Source organism: Nerophis lumbriciformis, linkage group LG09, assembly GCF_033978685.3.
Source record: "Nerophis lumbriciformis linkage group LG09, RoL_Nlum_v2.1, whole genome shotgun sequence".
Taxonomy (NCBI): domain Eukaryota; kingdom Metazoa; phylum Chordata; class Actinopteri; order Syngnathiformes; family Syngnathidae; genus Nerophis; species Nerophis lumbriciformis.
In genome coordinates, this window is record NC_084556.2 from 54,552,501 (window position 1) to 54,576,857 (window position 24,357).

Sequence of the window (24,357 nt, forward strand, 5' to 3'; positions counted from 1 at the left end):
AGATTTTCTATGGGGCTAAGGTCAGGGGAGTTGGCGGGCCAATTTAGAACAGAAATACCATGGTCCGTAAACCAGGCACGGGTAGATTTTGCGCTGTGTGCAGGCGCCAAGTCCTGTTGGAACTTGAAATCTCCATCTCCATAGAGCAGGTCAGCAGCAGGAAGCATGAAGTGCTCTAAAACTTGCTGGTAGACGGCTGCGTTGACCCTGGATCTCAGGAAACAGAGTGGACCGACACCAGCAGATGACATGGCACCCCAAACCATCACTGATGGTGGAAACTTTACACTAGACTTCAGGCAACGTGGATCCTGTGCCTCTCCTGTCTTCCTCCAGACTCTGGGACCTCGATTTCCAAAGGAAATGCAAAATTTGCATGGTTTGGTGATGGTTTGGGGTGCCATGTCATCTGCTGGTGTCGGTCCACTCTGTTTCCTGAGATCCAGGGTCAACGCAGCCGTCTACCAGCAAGTTTTAGAGCACTTCATGCTTCCTGCTGCTGACCTGCTCTATGGAGATGGAGATTTCAAGTTCCAACAGGACTTGGCGCCTGCACACAGCGCAAAATCTACCCGTGCCTGGTTTACGGACCATGGTATTTCTGTTCTAAATTGGCCCGCCAACTCCCCTGACCTTAGCCCCATAGAAAATCTGTGGGGTATTGTGAAAAGGAAGATGCAGAATGCCAGACCCAAAAACGCAGAAGAGTTGAAGGCCACTATCAGAGCAACCTGGGCTCTCATAACACCTGAGCAGTGCCAGAAACTCATCGACTCCATGCCACGCCGCATTGACGCAGTAATTGAGGCAAAAGGAGCTCCAACCAAGTATTGAGTATTGTACATGCTCATATTTTTCATTTTCATACTTTTCAGTTGGCCAACATTTCTAAAAATCCCTTTTTTGTATTAGCCTTAAGTAATATTCTAATTTTGTGACACACGGAATTTTGGATTTTCATTTGTTGCCACTTCAAATCATCAAAATGAAATGAAATAAACATTTGAATGCATCAGTCTGTGTGCAATGAATAAATATAATGTACAAGTTACACCTTTTGAATGCAATTACTGAAATAAATCAAGTTTTTCAAAATATTCTAATTTACTGGCTTTTACCTGTATATATATATAGATGACTTCCATCCATCCGTTTTTCTACTGCTTGTAACTTTCGGGGTTGCGGGGGGGATACTGGAGCTTATTTTCAAAATGTTTATGACTGAGACCCTTGAGGTAAAAAATAACCCATATATTGTGTTGGTTTTGACAAAAGAAATATCTAAATGACCACCGCATGCTTAGATTTTTCTGTGTGAGGCCCTCAGTGGAAAAGGTCTGGACACCCCTGCTCCGCACAGCAATGACAGTATCGCACAAGGCGGTGGCGTTTTACCGTCATCACGCCGTCCATCAAGCCGCTGTCCTGTTTGGGCCCCTGCAGTCTCTCCATGGCCCACTTGTCCATGGTGGACGCCACCCAGGGGTCGTCGATGTTGAGCAGTCGGAAGCCCGTCATGTTGACGCCGCTGTAGCGATACGGCTCCAAGTCCAGGGCGAACAAATCCTGCGACGCAGCAAATATTTCATCCCTCATCCCGGCGGACACATCGCCACATATCATGGCAATCTCTGAGCGAAAGCTAACAGCGCTGGATCCATGCGACAACTCACCAGCGTGGTGAAGAAGAAGTGGTAGTACTCCGTCATCATTCCCATGGAGGAAAGCTGAACAACAGAATGCGCAAGTTAAAGCTTGTGGTATCGCAATATCGCAGATATTTTTATGTTTTTAAAACATAATAAAAATGTCTGAATGAACTAAAAATGTCAATACTTCAGTAGTATTGGCCACTAGATGGCACCAAACCAACCAATCGGGGGCGCATTTTTCAGTACTTTTAAGCTGTGGCTGCTTTTATTTTGCCACGGTGGTAAAATTACATGTAGGGGAAATCCTAATAAGCGACGAGTACTTTGATGTCCCTGGATTAGCACTTTTCAGTACCGTGGCCGCTGATTGGCTCAGCCTCAGCCAGCATTACTGCATCGGATTAACGTCGTGTAAATGTGACCGTTCAATTTAGAATGAATACTTCCTACTATGCAGGAATGCATTCACCACCGTGCGGCTATGGACGGTTTAAATGGATTTATCTTCGATGTTATAAATGAAATGATTCCTCGCTACTTTATAGGCTAGAAGACCGGATGTGTTGAGTTGGAAGGCAACAGCGCCCCCTTGCCACACCCGCCGGATTGAAGATGGTCTGTATTTTCTCAAACTGGAGAAGATTAGGCTGACTAGGAACTGTGGGGTGACTTTTCTGAGGAATGTAGGAGAAACTGATCTCCAAATTAACCCTGATTGAATCAAAATTGAAATGTGGGTGGTTGATGAGCCCTTTGTTTGCTTGTGGGTTGCTATATCTCCCTAAGGCTATTCAGGAATGCACCTGTCTGTGGTTTTATGTTGACTTCTGCCTGTGATTTCCTACTTTATTTATTAGTATTATTATTAGTAGTAGTACTAGTAGTAGTAGTATTTTATTTATTTATTTATTTTTTTTTTTTTTTTTAAGTCAAAAAGTTTGGACACCCCTGCTCTAACGTGTATTGCTGCAAAAATCTGCCCCCAAAAAATCCTGAAAAAGTTAGCATGCTAGTGATAGCATGCTAACAGTTAGCATGCTAGCAATTATCATGCTAACAGTTGAGTAACAAGAGCAAGGAGCATTTGGAACTGTTCAAATCCGTTGAGAAACGTGGTGCATCTAAAAGTTTGTATATTGCCCATTAATTTTCCTGGTAATTCCGGGTAATCGGGGAATTTTCCCATTCAAGGATATAAGCTGGCTCAAAATGTCTAGGGTGAGCAGAGTGTGCGGATGGTGGAACGGTTGAGAAATGTGGACGTTGTTGAACTTGGAAAATCCCCTTTTACTTCAATAGGAATTTCCTGGAAATTTTGGGAAATTTTTGAAAACCTGGAATCCCGTTAAATATATGCAACATAGCACAATTGTCCTGAGTGAACTGAGTGGGTTGGCGTTGGAATTGTTTGAATCGGTCGAGAAATGCGGAAGTAGTAACAACATTTATTCGAGAATAGGTGTGACGGTAAATCAAAAATACTCACATAAAATGTCGGAAAAATAGATAACTTGAATGTCCTGACTAAGAGGAACGCTCTTATGGAGGAACGGTTAAAATCGGATGAAAAATATCCCAGAAGTAGTCTGAAGAAGACAGGGTAAAAACAGTGATATTCAAAAGCGGGGGAACTCCTGTTAACCAGGGACATTTTGGAACCAGGAAAAATATTGGCTTCAATGTCCAGGGTGAGCGGCGTGTGTGTGAAAAGGGCAGCGATGTAAGAATACATGGATTTATTTCGCAATAATCCCTCTTGTCTGGATGCGTCATACGCTCTCTCCCCCCTCCAAACTGAGCCTACTCCCGCCCTCCCACCTTGTATTCAGTGTACAAAAAATAACGCATCTCTCCTCCTATTGCGCATTCCTTCCATACTTGCTACGAATGTCACCTTTGCCTTTCCAAATGCTCAAGCTTTTCGATTAAATCAAAAGAAAGACTATCTTGTTTGACTACTTGATTGGAAAACTTCCAATAAACTTCAATTGCGCTGACTTGACAGTGAAAAATGTTTCTTGTGAAGTGTGAAAACATCATATTTGTGTTGAAAAAAAATGTCCGGCACCTGCTTGAGGAGCTCCGAGGCCATGTGGTAGGAGCAGTCGAAGAGGATGAAGAACTCCTTGTCCTTCTTCAGCTCCTTCAGCAGCGGGCGTGCGTCCTGGTTGCCGGGCGTCAGCTGGCGGATTTTGATCTTCAGGTTGAGTTTGGCGGGCGCCTTGATCAACTCCTGCATACGCATCAGACCTGTGGGGAAATAAAACATGATTTCCATTTTTTTTTACAGAGACGCCTTATGACCACAATATTGGTAAGTGCACCGTTCATGAAAGAAACTAGAATTCCCTGGGAGTGGAGTGTGTGGATGGTGGAACGGTTTGAATCGGATAAGAAATGTGGGATATGGAGTCAATTGTATAATGCCCATTCATTGTCAATGGGGGGAAAATTCTGGGAAATTTCGGGAAAAGGGAAAACATGTTTGGTAGTTTGATTGTACAAGGTGAGTGGAGTGTGTGGATGGTGGAACGGTTCGAATCGGATAAGAAATGTGGGATATGGAGTCAATTGTATGTCAATGAGTCAATGGGGAGAAAATTCCGGGAAATTTTGGGAAAACCGGGAATTTGGGGAAAAGGAAAAACATGTTTTGTGTTGGAATTATGGGAAGAGTAGTGTGGGTGGATGGTTGAAAGGTCGGAATCGGGTTTAAAAATGGTGCGACATTTTGAGAATTTAGGGCATTGTAGAACGATGAATACATCCATTCATTTGGATAGGAATTTCCTGGAAATTTGTGAATTTTGGAAAAACCGAACATTTTTGAAAATATAGATAGTAGCTGTTGAAAACTGTTGACGTAGTAACAGTTTGAATTGAAAAGGGGTATTTTAGAATTCCTGGAATTTCAGGAAAACTGGGAATTTCTATGGAAAAAATAAGAGCATTATGAGGAATCTTTTGAAGGTGGAATGGTCAAAAACGGTTGAAAAATGTGGACTCTGAAAACTTTCCAGCAAGAGATGAAAATAGGGCTGTAGAAAACTGGGAATTCCTGGAATTTTTTTGAGCTTGGAAAATGGTAGTTTAATTGTCCAACGGGAGTGGAGTGTATTGATGGTGGAACGGTTCGAATCGGATAAGAAATGTGGGATATGGAGTCAATTGTATATTGCCCATTCATTGTCAATGGGGAGAAAATTCCGGGAAATTTCAGAAAAACATGTTTGGTAGTTTGATTGTACAAGGTGAGTGGAGTGTGTGGATGGTGGAACGGTTCGAATCGGATAAGAAATGTGGGATAATGGAGTCAATTGTATATTGCCCATTCATTGTCAATGAGGAGAAAATTCCGGGAAATTTTGGGAAAAGGGAAAACATGTTTGGTAGTTTGATTGTACAAGGGGAGTGGAGTGTGTGGATGGTGGAACGGTTCGAATTGGATAAGAAATGTGGGATATGGAGTCAATTGTATGTCAATGAGTCAATGGGGAGAAAATTCCGGGAAATTTTGGGAAAACCGGGAATTTGGGGAAAAGGAAAAACATGTTCTGTGTTGGAATTATGGAAAGAGTAGTGTGGGTGGATGGTTGAAAGGTCGGAATCGGGTTTAAAAATGGTGCGACATTTTGAGAATTTAGGGCATTGTAGAACGATGAATACATACATTCATTTGGATAGGAATTTCCTGGAAATTTGTGAATTTTGGAAAAATCGAACATTTTGGAAAATATTGATAGTAGCTGTTGAAAACTGTTGACGTAGTAACAGTTTGAATTGAAAATGGGTATTTTAGAATTCCTGGAATTTCAGGAAAACTGGGAATTTCTATGGGGAAAAAAATAGGAGCATTAGGAGGATTTTTTTGAAGGTGGAATGGTCAAAAACGGTTGAAAAATGTGGACTGTGAAAACTTTCCAGCCAGAGGTGAAAATAGGGCTGTGGAAAACCGGGAATTCCTGGAATTTTTTTGAGCTTGGAAAATGGTAGTTTAATTGTCCAAGGGGAGTGGAGTGTGTTGATGGTGGAACAGTTCGAATCGGATAAGAAATGTGGGATATGGAGTCAATTGTATATTGCCCATTCATTGTCAATGGGGAGAAAATTCTGGGAAATTTTGGGAAAACCGGGAATTTGGGGAAAAGGGAAAACATGTTTTGTGTTGGATATATCGGAAGAGTAGTGTGGGTGGATGGTTGAAAGGTCGGAATCGGGTTTATTTTTTGAGAATTTAGGGCATTGTAGAAATATGAATATATCCATTCATTTGGATGGGAATTTCCTGGGAATTTCCTGGGAATTTAGGAATTTCCTGGAAATTTGGGAATTTCCTGAAAACTGAAAATGTTTTTAAATATTGATAGTAGCGATTGAAAACGTTTGACGTAGTAACAGTTTGTATTGAAAATTATTTTTTCAGAATTCCTGGAATTTCAGGAAAACCGGGAATTTCTATGAAAAAAAAATAGGAGCATTTGTTGTCCCAACTAAGAGGAATGTTTTGAAGGTGGAACGGTTAAAAACGGTTGAAAAATGTGGACTGTGAAAACTTTCCAGCAAGAGGTGAAAATAGGGCTGCGGAAAACCGGGAATTCTGGAAATTCCTGGAATTTTTTAAGCTTGGTAGTTTGATTGTACAAGGTGAGTGGAGTGTGTGGATGGTGGAACGGTTTGAATCGGATAAGAAATGTGGGATATGGAGTCAATTGTATATTGCCCATTCTTTGTCAATGGGGAGAAAATTCCAGGAAAACCGGGAAATTTGGAAAAGAGAAAACATGTTTGGTGTTGGATATATGGGAAGAGTAGTGTGGGTGGATGGTTGAAAGGTCGGAATCGGGTTTAAAAATGGTGGGACATTTTGAGAATTTAGGGCATTGTAGAATTTGGATGGGAATATCCTATTAGCTAGTTAACTAGTTACTTTGTTAGTTAGTTTGTTTATTTGCTTGTTTGTTCATTAGTTAATTCATATGTTAGTTGCTTTTTTTGTTCATTAGTTAGTCACTTAGTTGCTTTGTTCATTAGTTAGTTACTTTGTTAGTTAGCTAGTTAGTTTGTTAGTTTATTTGTACATTTATTAGTTAGTTCATAAGTTTGTACGTTTGTTAGTTACTTTTGTTAGTTAGTTCCTTTGTTAGTCACTTCATTCATTAGTTAGTTACTTCTTTTGTGTGTTCGCTCACTTGCCCGTTAGTTAATTAGCTTTGTTTGTTTGTTCATTAGTCAGTTATGTAATTAGTTGCTTTGTTCGTTACTTATTCCATTAGTTGATTACTTTGTTTGTTTTTTGCTCGCTCGCTCGTTAGCTTGCTAGTTAGTTAATTTTTTAGTTTGTTAGTTTGTTCATTTGCTAGTTAGTTAATTTGTTAGTTTGTTCATTTGCTAGTTAGTTAATTTGTTACTTTGTTCGTTAGTTACTTCATTAGTTAGTTGCTTTGTTTGTTTGTTAGTTTGTCACTTAGTTGCTTTGTTTGTTACTTACTTCAATCATTAGTTAGTTACTTTGTCTTTTGTACGCTCGCTCGTTAGTTAACTGGCTCGTTAGTTCATTTGATAGTTAATTTGTTAGTTTGCTCGTTTGTTAGTTACTTTGTTATTTATTTCCTTACTTTGTTAGCTAGTTATTTTGTTATTTACTGCATTTTTAAGTTACTTCATTCATTAGTTACTTCATTTGTTCACTCGCTTTTTCGTACGTTAGTTTGTTACTTCATTAGCTGTTTAGTTACTCTGTTAGTTACTTTATTTGTTAGTTACTTCCTTCATTAGTTAGTTACTTTTGTTAGTTAGTTCCTTGGTTAGTCACTTAATTCATTAGTTAGTTACTTCTTTTGTGTGTTCGCTCGCTTGCCCGTTAGTTAATTAGCTTTGTTTGTTTGTTCGTTAGTCAGTTATGTAATTAGTTGCTTTGTTCGTTACTTATTCCATTAGTTTATTACTTTGTTCGTTTTTTTGCTCGTTCGCTCGTTAGCTTGCTAATTAGTTATTTTTTTAGTTTGTTAGTTTGTTCATTTGCTAGTTAGTTTATTTGTTAGTTTGTTAGTTTGTTCATTTGCTAGTTAGTTAATTTGTTACTTTTTCGTTAGTTACTTCATTAGTTAGTTGCTTTGTTTGTTTGTCACTTAGTTGCTTTGTTTGCTAGTTACTTCAATCATTAGTTAGTTACTTTTGTTAGTTAGTTCCTTTGTTAGTCACTTCATTCATTAGTTAGTTACTTCTTTTGTGTGTTCGCTCACTTGCCCGTTAGTTAATTAGCTTTGTTTGTTTGTTCGTTAGTCAGTTATGTAATTAGTTGCTTTGTTCGTTACTTATTCCATTAGTTGATTACTTTGTTCGTTTTTTTGCTCGCTCGCTCGTTAGCTTGCTAGTTAGTTAATTTTTTAGTTTGTTAGTTTGTTCATTTGCTAGTTAGTTTATTTGTTAGTTTGTTCATTTGCTAGTTAGTTAATTTGTTACTTTGTTCGTTAGTTACTTCATTAGTTAGTTGCTTTGTTTGTTTGTCACTTAGTTGCTTTGTTTGCTAGTTACTTCAATCATTAGTTAGTTACTTTTGTTAGTTAGTTCCTTTGTTAGTCACTTCACTCATTAGTTAGTTACTTCTTTTGTGTGTTCGCTCACTTGCCCGTTAGTTAATTAGCTTTGTTTGTTTGTTCGTTAGTCAGTTATGTAATTAGTTGCTTTGTTCGTTACTTATTCCATTAGTTGATTACTTTGTTCGTTTTTTTGCTCGCTCGCTCGTTAGCTTGCTAGTTAGTTAATTTTTTAGTTTGTTAGTTTGTTCATTTGCTAGTTAGTTTATTTGTTAGTTTGTTCATTTGCTAGTTAGTTAATTTGTTACTTTGTTCGTTAGTTACTTCATTAGTTAGTTGCTTTGTTTGTTTGTCACTTAGTTGCTTTGTTTGCTAGTTACTTCAATCATTAGTTAGTTACTTTTGTTAGTTAGTTCCTTTGTTAGTCACTTCACTCATTAGTTAGTTACTTCTTTTGTGTGTTCGCTCACTTGCCCGTTAGTTAATTAGCTTTGTTTGTTTGTTCGTTAGTCAGTTATGTAATTAGTTGCTTTGTTCGTTACTTATTCCATTAGTTGATTACTTTGTTCGTTTTTTTGCTCGCTTGCTCGTTAGCTTGCTAGTTAGTTAATTTTTTAGTTTGTTAGTTTGTTCATTTGCTAGTTAGTTAATTTGTTAGTTTGTTCATTTGCTAGTTAGTTGCTTTGTTTGTTTGTTAGTTTGTCACTTAGTTGCTTTGTTTGTTAGTTACTTCAATCATTAGTTAGTTACTTTGTCTTTTGTACGCTCGCTCATTAGTTAACTGGCTCGTTAGTTCATTTGATAGTTAATTTGTTAGTTTGCTCGTTTGTTAGTTACTTTGTTATTTATTTCCTTACTTTGGTAGCTAGTTGTTTTGTTTTTACTGCATTTTTAAGTTACTTCATTCATTAGTTACTTCATTTGTTCACTCGCTTTTTCGTTCGTTAGTTTGTTACTTCATTAGCTGTTTATTTACTCTGTTAGTTACTTTATTTGCTAGTTACTTCCTTCATTAGTTAGTTACTTTTGTTAGTTAGTTCCTTTGTTAGTCACTTCACTCATTAGTTAGTTACTTCTTTTGTGTGTTCGCTCACTTGCCCGTTAGTTAATTAGCTTTGTTTGTTTGTTCGTTAGTCAGTTATGTAATTAGTTGCTTTGTTCGTTACTTATTCCATTAGTTGATTACTTTGTTCGTTTTTTTGCTCGCTCGCTCGTTAGCTTGCTAGTTAGTTAATTTTTTAGTTTGTTAGTTTGTTCATTTGCTAGTTAGTTTATTTGTTAGTTTGTTCATTTGCTAGTTAGTTAATTTGTTACTTTGTTCGTTAGTTACTTCATTAGTTAGTTGCTTTGTTTGTTTGTCACTTAGTTGCTTTGTTTGCTAGTTACTTCAATCATTAGTTAGTTACTTTTGTTAGTTAGTTCCTTTGTTAGTCACTTCACTCATTAGTTAGTTACTTCTTTTGTGTGTTCGCTCACTTGCCCGTTAGTTAATTAGCTTTGTTTGTTTGTTCGTTAGTCAGTTATGTAATTAGTTGCTTTGTTCGTTACTTATTCCATTAGTTGATTACTTTGTTCGTTTTTTTGCTCGCTTGCTCGTTAGCTTGCTAGTTAGTTAATTTTTTAGTTTGTTAGTTTGTTCATTTGCTAGTTAGTTAATTTGTTAGTTTGTTCATTTGCTAGTTAGTTGCTTTGTTTGTTTGTTAGTTTGTCACTTAGTTGCTTTGTTTGTTAGTTACTTCAATCATTAGTTAGTTACTTTGTCTTTTGTACGCTCGCTCATTAGTTAACTGGCTCGTTAGTTCATTTGATAGTTAATTTGTTAGTTTGCTCGTTTGTTAGTTACTTTGTTATTTATTTCCTTACTTTGGTAGCTAGTTGTTTTGTTTTTACTGCATTTTTAAGTTACTTCATTCATTAGTTACTTCATTTGTTCACTCGCTTTTTCGTTCGTTAGTTTGTTACTTCATTAGCTGTTTATTTACTCTGTTAGTTACTTTATTTGCTAGTTACTTCCTTCATTAGTTAGTTACTTTTGTTAGTTAGTTCCTTTGTTAGTCACTTAATTCATTAGTTAGTTACTTCTTTTGTGTGTTCGCTCACTTGCCCGTTAGTTAATTAGCTTTGTTTGTTTGTTCGTTAGTCAGTTATGTAATTAGTTGCTTTGTTCGTTACTTATTCCATTAGTTGATTACTTTGTTCGTTTTTTTGCTCGTTAGCTTGCTAATTAGTTAATTTTTTAGTTTGTTAGTTTGTTCATTTGCTAGTTAGTTAATTTGTTAGTTTGTTAGTTTGTTCATTTGCTAGTTAGTTAATTTGTTACTTTGTTCGTTAGTTACTTCATTAGTTAGTTGCTTTGTTTGTTTGTTAGTTTGTCACTTAGTTGCTTTGTTTGTTAGTTACTTCAATCATTAGTTAGTTACTTTGTCTTTTGTACGCTCGCTCGTTAGTTAACTGGCTCGTTAGTTCATTTGATAGTTAATTTGTTAGTTTGCTCGTTTGTTAGTTACTTTGTTATTTATGTCCTTACTTTGTTAGCTAGTTATTTTGTTATTTACTTCATTTTTAAGTTACTTCATTTGTTCACTCGCTTTTTCGTTCGTTAGTTTGTTACTTCATTAGCTGTTTAGTTACTCTGTTAGTTACTTTATTTGTTAGTTACTTACTTCATTAGTTAGTTACTTTGTTTGTTTGTTCAATCGTTTGCTTGTCAGTCAGTTAGCCCGTCTGTCCGTCCATCAGTCAGTTAGTTAGTTAGTTAGTTAGTTAGTTAGTATGGCACGAATGGTAAAGTCCAGGCCAGAATGAAAGTGTATTGACCGGTGCTGTCCTGGTAGACCAGGGTGAGTTTCCTCCACTTGAAGAAGGTGACCACGTCCAGGATGGCCTTGGCGATGGCGGAGTACTCCGGGTGGAGGTTGATGAAGAAGGTGTCTCTGTTGTCCACAGACGGATGTTTCCAGCGCGTCTGAATGTGCGGCACCTCCAGGGCGTTGCAGATGGACTGCACCGCGCTCACCGACGAGCTGTGGGACGGTCCGAACACTGCCACCACCCCTAGGGCCAGCTGGTCGCACACTGAAAACAACAAACATCTTACTTACTTACTTACTTTTGGAATGTACTTACTTTATCAGTTAGTTACTTTGTTTGTTCCTTACTTATGTAGTTAGTTACTTCATTAGTAGTTACTTTGTCATTTAGTTACTTCACTGGTGAGTGACTTCATTCATTAGTTAGTTACTTTGTCCGCTAGTTACTTTGTTTGTTTGTTTGTTAGTTAGTTACTTTGTAATTTAGTTAATTAATTAGTTAGTTAGTTACTTGCTTAATTTTTTTCATTAGTTAGTTAGTTAATTTTTTTGTTACTTTGTCCGTTAATTACTTTGTTCGTATGTTAGTTGCTTTGTTTATTCGTTAGTTAGTTAGTTATATAGTTAGTTACTTCATTAGTTAGTTACTTAGTAATTTAGTTACTTCAATAGTTAGTTACTCGGTTCATTAGTTAGTTACATTATCCATTCATTGCTTTGTTTGTAGGTAGTTACTTTGTTTGTTATTCAGTTGGTTAGTTAGTGAGTTAAATAGATAGTTACTTCATTAGTTACTTTGTAACAGTTACTTCATTAGTTACTTTGTAACAGTTACTTCATTAGTTACTTTGTAACATAGTTACTTCATTAGCTAGTAACTTTGTTCATTAGTGAGTTATATTGTTCGTTCGTTCGTTCGTTCGTTCGTTCGTTCGTTCGTTCGTTCGTTCGTTCGTTCGTTCATTGGTTGGTTGGTTGGTTGGTTGGTTAGTTAGTTGGTCATTTCAAAATGTAGTTACTTCTTTGGTTAGTCAGTTGGTTAGTGAGTTACATAGATAGTTACTTCATTAGTTATTTTGTAATGTAGTTACTTCATTAGCTAGTTACTTTGTTCATTAGTGAGTCACTGTGTCTGCGCGTTAGTTAGTTAGTTAGTTAGTTAGTTAGTTAGTTAGTTAGTTAGTTAGTTAGTTGTTTAGCTAGTAATTTCGTAGTGTAGTTACTTCATTGTTAGTAATTTTGTAATTCAGTTACTCCATTGGTTAGTTAGTTACTTTGCTTGTAGGTTAGTCACTTTATTAGTTAGCTATTTAGCTAGTTTGTTGGTTAGTTAGTTAGTTGGTTAGTTAGTTGTTTAGTTAGTTAGTTAGTTAGTTGCTTTGTTTTTTCCATTAGTTATTTTGTTTTTCCCATTAGTTATTTTGTTAGCCAGTAAATCCCTCATGTAATTACTTCATTGGTTAGTTAGTTAGTTACTTTGCTCATAGGTCAGTTTGTTAGTTCATTAGTTTGTTAGCTAGTTTGTTAGATATTTCATTAGTTAGTTACTCTGTAATTTAGTTGCTTCATTAGTTAGTTAATTAGTTAGTTACTTTGTTTGTTACTTTGTAATTTAGTTAATTAATTAATTAGTTAGTTAGTTGCTTAATTTTTTTCATTAGTTAGTTAGTTAGTTCTTTTTTTTGTTACTTTGTCCGTTAATTACTTTGTTCGTATGTTAGTTGCTTTGTTTATTCGTTAGTTAGTTATATAGTTAGTTACTTCATTAGTTAGTTATTTTGTAATTTAGTTACTTTGTAGTTTAGTTACTTCAATAGTTAGTTACTCGGTTCATTAGTTAGTTACATTATCCATTCATTACTTTGTTCGTAGGTAGTTACTTTGTTTGTTATTCAGTTGGTTAGTTAGTGAGTTATATAGATAGTTACTTCATTAGTTACTTTGTAACAGTTACTTCATTAGTTACTTTGTAACATAGTTACTTCATTAGCTAGTAACTTTGTTCATTAGTGAGTTACATCGTTCGTTCGTTCGTTCGTTCGTTCGTTCGTTCGTTCGTTCGTTCGTTCGTTCGTTCGTTCGTTCGTTCGTTCGTTCGTTCGTTGGTTGGTTGGTTGGTTGGTTGGTTGGTTGGTTGGTTGGTCATTCCAAAATTTAGTTACTTACTTGGTTAGTCAGTTGGTTAGTTAGTGAGTTATATAGGTAGTTACTTCATCAGTTATTTTGTAATGTAGTTACTTCATTAGCTAGTTACTTTGTTCATTAGTGAGTCACTGTGCCCGCGCGTTAGTTAGTTAGTTAGTTAGTTAGTTAGTTAGTTAGTTAGTTAGTTAGTTAGTTAGTTAGTTAGTTAGTTAGTTAGTTGGTTGTTTAGCTAGTACTTTCGTAGTGTAGTTACTTCATTGGTTAGTAATTTCATAATTGAGTTACTTCATTGGTTAGTTAGTTAGTTAGTTAGTTAGTTAGTTAGTTAGCTAGCTAGTTAGTTAGTTAGTTAGTTACATTGCTTGTAGGTTAGTCACTTTGTTAGTTAGCTATTTAGCTAGTTTGTTAGTGAGTTAGTTAATGTGTGTGTCCGTTAGTTGGTTAGTTAGTTAGTTGGTTGGTTGGTTGGTTGGTTGGTTGGTTGGTTGGTTGGTTGGTTAGTTAGTTAGTTAGTAACAGTTACTTTGTAACAGTTACTTCATTAGTTACTTTGTAACATAGTTGTTTCATTAGCTAGTAACTTTGTTCGTTCGTTCGTTCGTTCGTTCGTTGGTCATTTCAAAATGTAGTTACTTCCTTGGTTAGTCAGTTGGTTAGTTAGAGAGTTATATAGATAGTTACTTAATTAGTTATTTTGTAATGTAGTTACTTCATTAGCTAGTTACTTTGTTCATTAGTGAGTCACTGTGTCCATGTGTTAGTTAGTTAGTTAGTTAGTTAGTTAGTTAGTTAGTTAGTTAGTTAGTTAGTTAGTTAGTTAGTTAGTTGGTTGTTTAGCTAGTACTTTCGTAGTGTAGTTACTTCATTGGTTAGTAATTTCGTAATTGAGTTACTTCATTGGTTAGTTAGTTAGTTAGTTAGTTAGTTAGTTAGTTAGTTAGTTAGTTAGTTACATTGCTTGTAGGTTAGTCACTTTGTTAGTTAGCTATTTAGCTAGTTTGTTGGTGAGTTAGTTAATTTGTGTGTCCGTTAGTTAGTTAGTTAGTTAGTTAGTTAGTTAGTTAGTTAGTTAGTTAGTTAGTTGTTTAGTTGCTTTGTTTTGCCATTAGTTATTTTGTTTTTCCCATTAGTTATTTTGTTAGCCAGTAAATCCCTCATGTAATTACTTCATTGGTTAGTTAGTTAGTTACTTTGCTCATACGTCAGTTTGTTAGTTCATTAGTTTGTTAGCTAGTTTGTTAGATATTTCATTAGTTAGTTACTTTGTAATTTAGTTGCTTCATTAGTTAGTTCATTAGTTAGTTACTTTGTTTGTTGGTTCGCTCTCTTGTTTGCTTATTCGCTCGTTAGTGAGTTAGCTAGGTACTTAGTGAGTTTGTTGGTTAGTTCACGTTGGACGGCGAAATTGTCTAAAATAATTAGCATGGCAATGTTAGCATGCTAACAATGTCCTTGTACGACTTATTTGGCTGCTAGGATTTGAAGACTTTTAGCTTGGAATCAGAATATTGAATTAGCGTAAGGCTATTAGCTATAAATGTGTGCTAACATGGAAGAAAATGTGGTCCTACCTCGTCGGGACGCCTCGAAGCCGTCAAACAAGTTGATCCTCTGGATGTCGTAGGTCAGCGTGACGTTGGGCATCAGCGTCTTGTTGCGGTTGATGTTGGTGACGGCAAACTTGAAGGCTAGCTCGTCCATGCTAACCAGCTCCCTCTCGCGGGTCTCAAAGATGCCACCTGGACATGAAGACGGGGGACAGGAAGCAGAAACGTCCGGATGGAGTCGGTTTCTCTTCTTTCACGACGTCAACGCCACACCAAGAAGAACTAAGTCACAAGAGCTGGCGGACTTAAAAGCTACGTTATTTTAACGGGATTCTTCATTGTTGGCGACCAGCTTTGTTTTGACAATCGACAAAACAAACGCTAACATGCTAACGCCGTCGTTGGCGACCAATATAAAAATTCTTGCCACATAAAACAAATGCTAACATGCTAACATGCTAACACGTTGAGAAAACTGCTGATTGTAAAAAAAAAATAATTTTTTTTTTAAAGTTAGTAAATAATAAAAACATGTCAATAATCAGCAATAGTTAGACGCACACAAAAAACAATATTAATGTACTGACACAATAAAATAAGTAAATAATTAAAATAGTAATATATAATTTGATAAAATTATTATGAAATAAAACAATCAGTATGTATCAATATATAAATATTTATACAAATTTTTGTGCCGAATATAAGTCATTTTTTAAACCTATGTGTTACACAATTATGAAATAAACCCCATAATAATAATAATAATTATTATTATTATTATTATAATAATTAACTGAGGTAAAAGATACACAAAAGTGCGAAAATGACTAATTGTAAAAAAAAAGACATTTTCAAAGATTCTCGAAAAACTTAACCATAACAAAATAATACAAATATATCAATAATTACACAAGCACACACATTAAAATTATAATAATGTACGGAAACAATAACTTATAATCAATTGTAAAAACTAAAAATAGGCAAATAATTAAAATATTCATATATAATTTGATAAAATTATAATGGAATAATACAAATCAGTATGTATCCATAATAAATATTCACACAAATAAAAAAATATAGTGTAAGTAATTTTTTTAGATGTGATACAATTATTAAATAAATCACACAGTAATAATAATAATAATAATAATAATTAACTGAGGTAAAATATTCACAAAAGTGTGAAAATAACTGATTGTAAAAAAAAAAAAATTAAAAAAAATAAATCAAAAAAGCAAACCTTAACAAAATAATAAAAATATATCAATATATTCAAGCACACAAATAAAATTGATAATAATGTACTGAATCAATAACTTATAGTAAATTGTAAAACATAAATAAAAAATAAGTAAATAATTAAAATAGTCATATATAATTTGATAAAATTATAATGGAATAATACAAATCAGTATGTATCAATAATAAATATTTATACAAATAAAAAAATATTTTTAGGTTTACTGCCAAATGTAAGTATTTTTTTTTAAACAAGATGTGATAAAATTATTAAATAAATCACACAATAATAATAATAATAATAATAATAATAATATTAATAATAATAATAAACTGAGGTAAAATGTTCACAAAAGTGTGAAAATAACTGATTGTAATTTTTTTTTTTTTTTTTTTAAATACATCAGAAAAGTTAACCATAATAAAATAATAAAAATATATCAGTAATTACACAAGCACACACATTAAAATTATAATAATGTACTGAAGCAATAACTTATAATCAATTGTAAAAACTAAAAATAGGCAAATAATTAAAATATTCATATATAATTTGATAAAATTATAATGGAATAATACAAATCAGTATGTATCCATAATAAATATTCACACAAATAAAAAAATATAGTGTAAGTAATTTTTTTAGATGTGATACAATTATTAAATAAATCACACAGTAATAATAATAATAATAATAATAATTAACTGAGGTAAAATATTCACAAAAGTGTGAAAATAACTGATTGTAAAAAAAAAAAAAATTAAAAAAAAAAAATCAAAAAAGCAAACCTTAACAAAATAATAAAAATGTATCAATATATTCAAGCACACAAATAAAATTGATAATAATGTACTGAATCAATAACTTATAGTAAATTGTAAAACATAAATAAAAAATAAGTAAATAATTAAAATAGTCATATATAATTTGATAAAATTATAATGGAATAATACAAATCAGTATGTATCAATAATAAATATTTATACAAATAAAAAAATATTTTTAGGTTTACTGCCAAATGTAAGTATTTTTTTTTAAACAAGATGTGATAAAATTATTAAATAAATCACACAATAATAATAATAATAATAATAATAATAATATTAATAATAATAATAAACTGAGGTAAAATGTTCACAAAAGTGTGAAAATAACTGATTGTAATTTTTTATTTTTTTTTTAAATACATCAGAAAAGTTAACCATAATAAAATAATAAAAATATATCAGTAATTACACAAGCACACACATTAAAATTATAATAATGTACTGAAGCAATAACTTATAATCAATTGTAAAAACTAAAAATAGGCAAATAATTAAAATAGTCTTATATAATTTGGTTAAATTATAATGGAATAATACAAATCAGTATGTATCAATAATAAATATTCATACAAATAAAAAAATATTTTTAGGTTTAGTGCCAAATTTAAGTAATTTTTTTAAACGGGATGTGATACAATTATTAAATAAATCACACAAATATGATAATCATAATAATAATAATAATTAACTGAGGTAAAATATACACAAAAGTGAGAAAATAACTGATTGTAAAAAAATAAGTAATTTTCAAAAATGAATCAAAAAAGTTAATAACAAAATAATAAAAATATATCAATAATTACACAAGCACACACATAAAATTAATAATAATGTACTAATAATGTACTGAATCGATAACTTATAATCAATTGTAAAAAAAAAAAAAAAAAAAAAAGGAAATAATTAAAATAATCATATAATTTGATAAAATGATAATGGAATAATACACTATATCAATATATAATATTTATACAAATAAAAACATATTTTTAGGTTTAATGGCAAATGTAAGTCATTTTTTTAAACGAGATGTGATACAATAATTAAATAAATCACACAATAATATTAATCATAAAAATAATAATTAACTGAGGTAAAATACACACAAAAGTGAGGAAAAATGGCTGATTTGAAAAAAAATGGAGAAATTAAAATAAAATTGAAAAAGTAAATCATAACATCCATCCATCCATTTCCTACCGCTTGTCCCTCTTAATTATAACAACAATTGAAAAATATGTCAATATTTACACAAGCCAAAAAAACTGATATCACACAATAATAATAATCATAATAATATTAATGATTAACTGAGGTAAAATATACAAAAAGTGAGGAAAAATGGCTGATTGAAAAAAAAAATGGAGAGATTAAAATAAAATCGAAAAAGTTAATCATAACATCATCCATCCATCCATTTCCTACCGCTTGTCCCTCTTAATTAAAACAACAATTAAAAAATATGTCAATAATTACGCAAGAATAAAAAACTGATACTTATTATCAATTGTAAAAAAATAAATTAAAAAAAGGTATATAATTAAAATAGTCATGATAAAACCATAATGAAATCATACAAATCAGTAGTATATATATAAAAAATATTTTTACATTTTGTGATGACTGTAAGTAATTATTTTTATCCTAGAAGTGAGACAATTATGACATAAATCACATCCATCCATTTCCTACCGCTTGTCCCTCTAAATTTTAACAACAATTATAAAATATGTCAGTAGTTACACAAGGAAAAAAAATGATACAAATGTTTATTATCAATTGTAAAAAAAAAAAGGTAGATAATTAAAATAGTCATGATAAAACTATAATAAAATCATACAAATCAGTAGTATATAAACAAAATATAGTTTTACATTTTGTGACGACTGTAAGTATTTTTTTCATCCTAGAAGTGAGACAATTATGACATAAATCACATCCATCCATCCATCCGTCCATTTCCTACCGCTTGTCCCTCTTAATTATAACAATTAAAAAAAATATGTCAATAATTACACAAGCAAAAAAAAAACCTGATACAATTACTTATTATCAATTGAAAAAAAAAAAAAGGTAAATAATTAAAATAGTCATGATAAAACTATAATGAAATCATACAAGTCAGTAGTATATACATAACAAATATTTTTACATTTTGTGACGACTGTAAGTAATTATTTTTGTTCTGGAAGTGAGACAAATATGACATAAATCACATTCATCCATCCATCCATTTCCTACCGCTTGTCCCTTTTTAATTATAACAACAATTTAAAAATATGTCAATAATTACACAAGCAAAAAAAATCTGATACAATTACTTATTATCAATTATAAAAAAAAAAAGGAAATAATTAAACTGGTCATGATAAAACTATAATGAAATCATACAAATCAGTACAAAAAATAGTTTTACATTTTGTGACGACTGTAAGTATTTTTTTATCCTAGAAGTGAGACAATTGTCAGGCTTGTCCCTGACAGTTTGACTGTGTTTTAGTTTTTTCTCTGAGTTTGTCTTAGTTTTCTGTCCAGCACTTTTATTTTGTCTTTATTTCCTACTTGTCTCCCTGAGTGCTGTGTCCCCTCAGCTGTGGCTGATTGGCACCTGGCCACACCTGGTGTCAATCAGCCAGCTGCTATTTAGACCTGCCCTACCCTCCAGTCACTGCTGGATCATTGTCATCACTACCTGATTGTCATTGTAGTGTCTACCTGTCCTTGTCGCTGTCGTCATAGCGGTAAGCTGTTCCTTATAACTATTTACGGTTGGTTTCTCCTAGCTTCTTGTTTTCCTGTTAGCCAGATCCTGTTAGCCAGATCCTGTTAGCCGTTTGCTATATCTAGTTTTTCCTGTTTTCTGGTTCCTGTTTCCATTTTGCCTGTTCCTAGTTTGTGTTTTTACTTTATTTTGAACATTAAATCATGTTTTCCCGTATAACGCCTTCCGCCTTCTCTGCATCTTGGGGTTCGCGTCCTACAAACTCTGACAACAATTATGACATAAATCACATCCATCCATCCATCCATTTCCTACCGCTTGTCCCTCTTAATTATAACAACAATTTAAAAATATGTCAATAATTACACAAGCAAAAAACTGATACAATTACTTATCAATTGTAAAAAAAAAAAAAGTAAATAATTAAAAGTCATGATAAAACTATAATGAAATCATACAAATCAGTAGTATACATATAAACAATATTTTTACATTTTGTGACGACTAAGTAATTTTTTTATCCTAGAAGTGAGACAATTATGACATAAACCACATCCATCCATCCATCCATTTCCTACCGCTTGTCCCTCTTAATTATAACAATTAAAAAAAACATGTCAATAATTACACAAGCAAAAAACTGACACAATTACTTATCAATTGTAAAAAAAAAAAAATGTAAATAATTAAAATAGCCATGATAAAACTATAATTAAATCATACAAATCAGTAGTATGTAAAAAAATATATATTTTTACATTTTGTGACGACTGTAAGTCATTTTTTTTATCCTAGAAGTGAGACAATTATGACATAAATCACATCCATCCATCCATCCATCCAAAAAAAAGTAATTTTCAAAAATAAATTTAAAAAAGTTAATAACAAAATAAAAATATATCAATAATCACACGAGCACACACATAAAATTAATAATGTACTGAATTGATATCTTATCAATTGTAAAAAAAATAATAATAATAAGTAATTAAAATAGTCATATATAATTTGATAAAATGATAATGGAATAATACAATATATCAATATATAATATTTGTACAAATAAAAACATATGTTTAGGTTTAATGGCAAATGTAAGTCATTTTTTTAAACGAGATGTGATACAATTATTAAATAAATCACACAATAATAATTATCATAATAATAATTAACTGAGTTAAAATATACACAAAAGTGAGGAAAAATGGCTGATTTGAAAAAAAATTGAGAAATTTAAAATAATATTGAAAAAGTTCATCATAACATCCATCCATCCATTTCCTGCCGCTCGTCCCTCTTAATTATAACAATTAAAAAATACGTCAATATTTACACAATCCAAAAAAACTGATATCAGACAATAATAATCATCATAATAATATTAATAATTAACTGAGGTAAAATATACAAAAAGTGAGGAAAAATAGCTGATTGAAAAAAAAATGGAGAGATTAAAATAAATTCGAAAAAGTTAATCATAACATCATCCATCCATCCATTTCCTACCGCTTGTCCCTCTTAATTATAACAATTACAAAATATGTCAATAATTGCGCAAGAATAAAAAACTGATACTTATTATCAATTGTAAAAAAAAAAAAGGTAAATAATTAAAATAGTCATGATAAAACCATAATGAAATCATACAAATCAGTAGTATATATATAAAAAATATTTTTACATTTTGTGACGACTGTAAGTAATTATTTTTATCCTAGAAGTGAGACAATTATGACATAAATCACATCCATCCATTTCCTACCACTTGTCCCTCTTAATTATAACAACAATTTAAAAAATATGTCAATAGTTACACAAGGGAAAAAAATGATACAATTATTTATTATCAATTGTAAAAATAAAAAAAAGGTAGATAATTAAAATAGTCATGATAAAACTATAATAAAATCATACAAATCAGTAGTATATAAACAAAAAATAGTTTTACATTTTGTGACGACTGTAAGTATTTTTTTCATCCTAGAAGTGAGACAATTATGACATAAATCACATCCATCCATCCATCCGTCCATTTCCTACCGCTTGTCCCTCTTAATTATAACAATTAAAAAAAATATGTCAATAATTACACAAGCAAAAAAAACTAATACAATTACTTATTATCAATATTAAAAGTCATGATAAAACTATAATGAAATCATACAAATCAGTACAAAAAATATTTGTACATTTTGTGACGACTGTAAGTGTTTTTTTTATTCTAGAAGTGAGACAATTATGACATAAATCACATCCATCCATTTCCTACCGCTTGTCCCTCTTAATTATAACAACAATTTAGAAATATGTCAATAATCACACAAGCAAAAAAAAAACTGATACAATTACTTATTATCAATTGAAAAAAAAAAAAGTAAACAATTAAAATAGTCATGATAAAACTATAATGAAATCATACAAGTCAGTAGTATATATATAACAAATATTTTTACATTTTGTGACGACTAAGTAATTATTTTTGTTCTGGAAGTGAGACAAATATGACATAAATCACATTCATCCATCCATCCATTTCCTACCGCTTGTCCCTTTTTAATTATAACAACAATTTAAAAATATGTCAATAATTACACAAGCAAAAAAAATCTGATACAATTACTTATTATCAATTATTAAAAAAAAGGAAATAATTAAACTGGTCATGATAAAACTATAATAAAATCATACAAATCAGTACAAAAAATAGTTTTACATTTTGTGACGACTAAGTATTTTTTTATCCTAGAAGTGAGACAATTATGACATAAATCACATCCATCCATTTCCTACCGCTTGTCCCTCTTAATTATAACAACAATTTAAAAATATGTCAATAATTACACAAGCAAAAAAACTGATACAATTACTTATCAATTGTAAAAAAAAAAAAAAAGGTAAATAATTAAAATAGTCATGATAAAACTATAATGAAATCATACAAATCAGTAGTATACATATAAACAATATTTTTACATTTTGTGACGACTAAGTCATTTTTTTATCCTAGAAGTGAGACAATTATGACATAAATCACATCCATCCATTTCCTACCGCTTGTCCCTCTTAATTATAACAACAATTTAAAAAACATGTCAATAATTACACAAGCAAAAAACTGACACAATGACTTATCAATTGTAAAAAAAAAATTTTTAAATAATTAAAATATCCATGATAAAACTATAATTAAATCATACAAATCAGTAGTATGTAAAAAATATATATTTTTGCATTTTGTGACAACTAAGTATTTTTTTTATCCTAGAAGTGAGACAATTATGACATAAATCACATCCATCCATCCATCCATTTCCTACCGCTTGTCCCTCTTAATTATAACAACAATTTAAAAATATGTCAATAATTACACAAGCAAAAAAATGACACAATTATTTATTATTAATTGTAAAAAAAATTAGACAATTAAAATAGTCATGATGAAACTATAATAAAATCATACAAATCAGTAGTATATATATAAAAAATAGTTTTACATTTTGTGACGACTGTAAGTTTTTTTTTTTATCCTAGAAGTGAGACAATTATGACATAAATCACATCCATCCATTTCCTACCGCTTGTCCCTCTTAATTATAACAACAATTAAAAAATATGTCAGTAATTACACAAGTAAAAAAAACTGATACAATTACTTATTATCAATTGTAAAAAATAAAATAAAAAAGGTAAATAATTAAAATAGTCATGATAAAACTATAATGAAATCATACAAATCAGTACAAAAAATATTTTTACATTTTGTGACGTCTGTAAGTAATTATTTTATCCTAGAAGTGAGACAATTATGACATAAATCACATCCATCTATCCATCCATTTCCTACCGCTTGTCCCTCTTTAATTATAACAACAATTAAAAGATATGTCAAAAATTACACAAACAAAACAAAAAACTGATACAATTACTTATTATCAATTGTAAAGAAAAAAAAGGTAAATAATGATAAAACAATAATAAAATCATACAAATCAGTACAATGTATACAAAAAATATTTTTACATTTTGTGACGACTGTAAGTATTTTTTTATCCTAGAAGTGAGACAATTCTGACATAAATTACGTAATAATAATAATATGAATATGAATAAGCTATTTTACTGTGATAAAAAATACAAAAAAGTGAGAAAATGTCCGATTGTAGAAAAAAAAAGAGGCATTAAACAAAGCAAACTAACGTAATAATTCCTTCGAAAGATAATAATAATAATAATAATAATAATTCCTTCGAAAGATAATTAGCAACAATAATAATAATAATAATAATAATTCCTTCGAAAGATAATTAGCAACAATTCCAAGAAGTTCCTCTCACCGATCCGAAGAACTTGAGCTGAGCAGATCCACGCGTGGACGAGCAGAACCAGCAGGAGAACCAGGAAGGCTCCGGAGTCCATGTCGGTCCAGTTTTAGTCAGCATGACAGTCCACAGGAACCTCCTCGCACCTGCGTCTCCTTTCACGTCAACTTGACGACAAGACACTCTCGCAACCTCCGCCAAGGCGCCGAAATGTCGGCGGTCACGTGACCCGAAATCCCGCAGCCGGCGTAATCTTTGAAAAGTCTCGAGAATCCTCCAAGTGGCTCCGAACCAACAACAATCTTCTTCCCCGCTGGGAAGTCGCAATCAATGCGGTAAATCTACTTCCGGTTGTTGCCTTCAAAGTAAAAGACGACCCGGAAAACCACTTAAACGGACTCTATTTGAGTGTAAATGATGGCGATATTAAAAGACACGTGTACTGAAATGACCTTTTGTCCCATTTAAGTTACATTTATCATATTTATATGTTTCTTTTCTCACGTTAGATGTGGTTAAATGTACCTAAATATAATGTACCTAATATTTA

The 24,357-nt window shown here is 31.9% G+C and overlaps 1 protein-coding gene across 1 annotated transcript in view; it reads right to left on the reverse strand.

Annotated features, from left to right (window-relative positions):
* Positions 1–24,107, reverse strand: part of grik1a (glutamate receptor, ionotropic, kainate 1a) — a 77,826-nt gene extending 53,719 nt beyond the window's left edge. Inside the window, exons 1-6 of the mRNA XM_061962862.2 lie at positions 23,823–24,107; positions 14,715–14,882; positions 11,006–11,263; positions 3,721–3,902; positions 1,674–1,727; positions 1,396–1,566 (exon numbers count right to left, since the gene is read on the reverse strand). Of these exons, the coding sequence (XP_061818846.1) occupies positions 1,396–1,566; positions 1,674–1,727; positions 3,721–3,902; positions 11,006–11,263; positions 14,715–14,882; positions 23,823–23,904 (915 nt within the window). The 5' untranslated portion in view covers positions 23,905–24,107. The remainder of the gene's footprint in view (positions 1–1,395; positions 1,567–1,673; positions 1,728–3,720; positions 3,903–11,005; positions 11,264–14,714; positions 14,883–23,822) is intronic.
* Between the last annotated feature and the right edge of the window lie 250 nt (positions 24,108–24,357).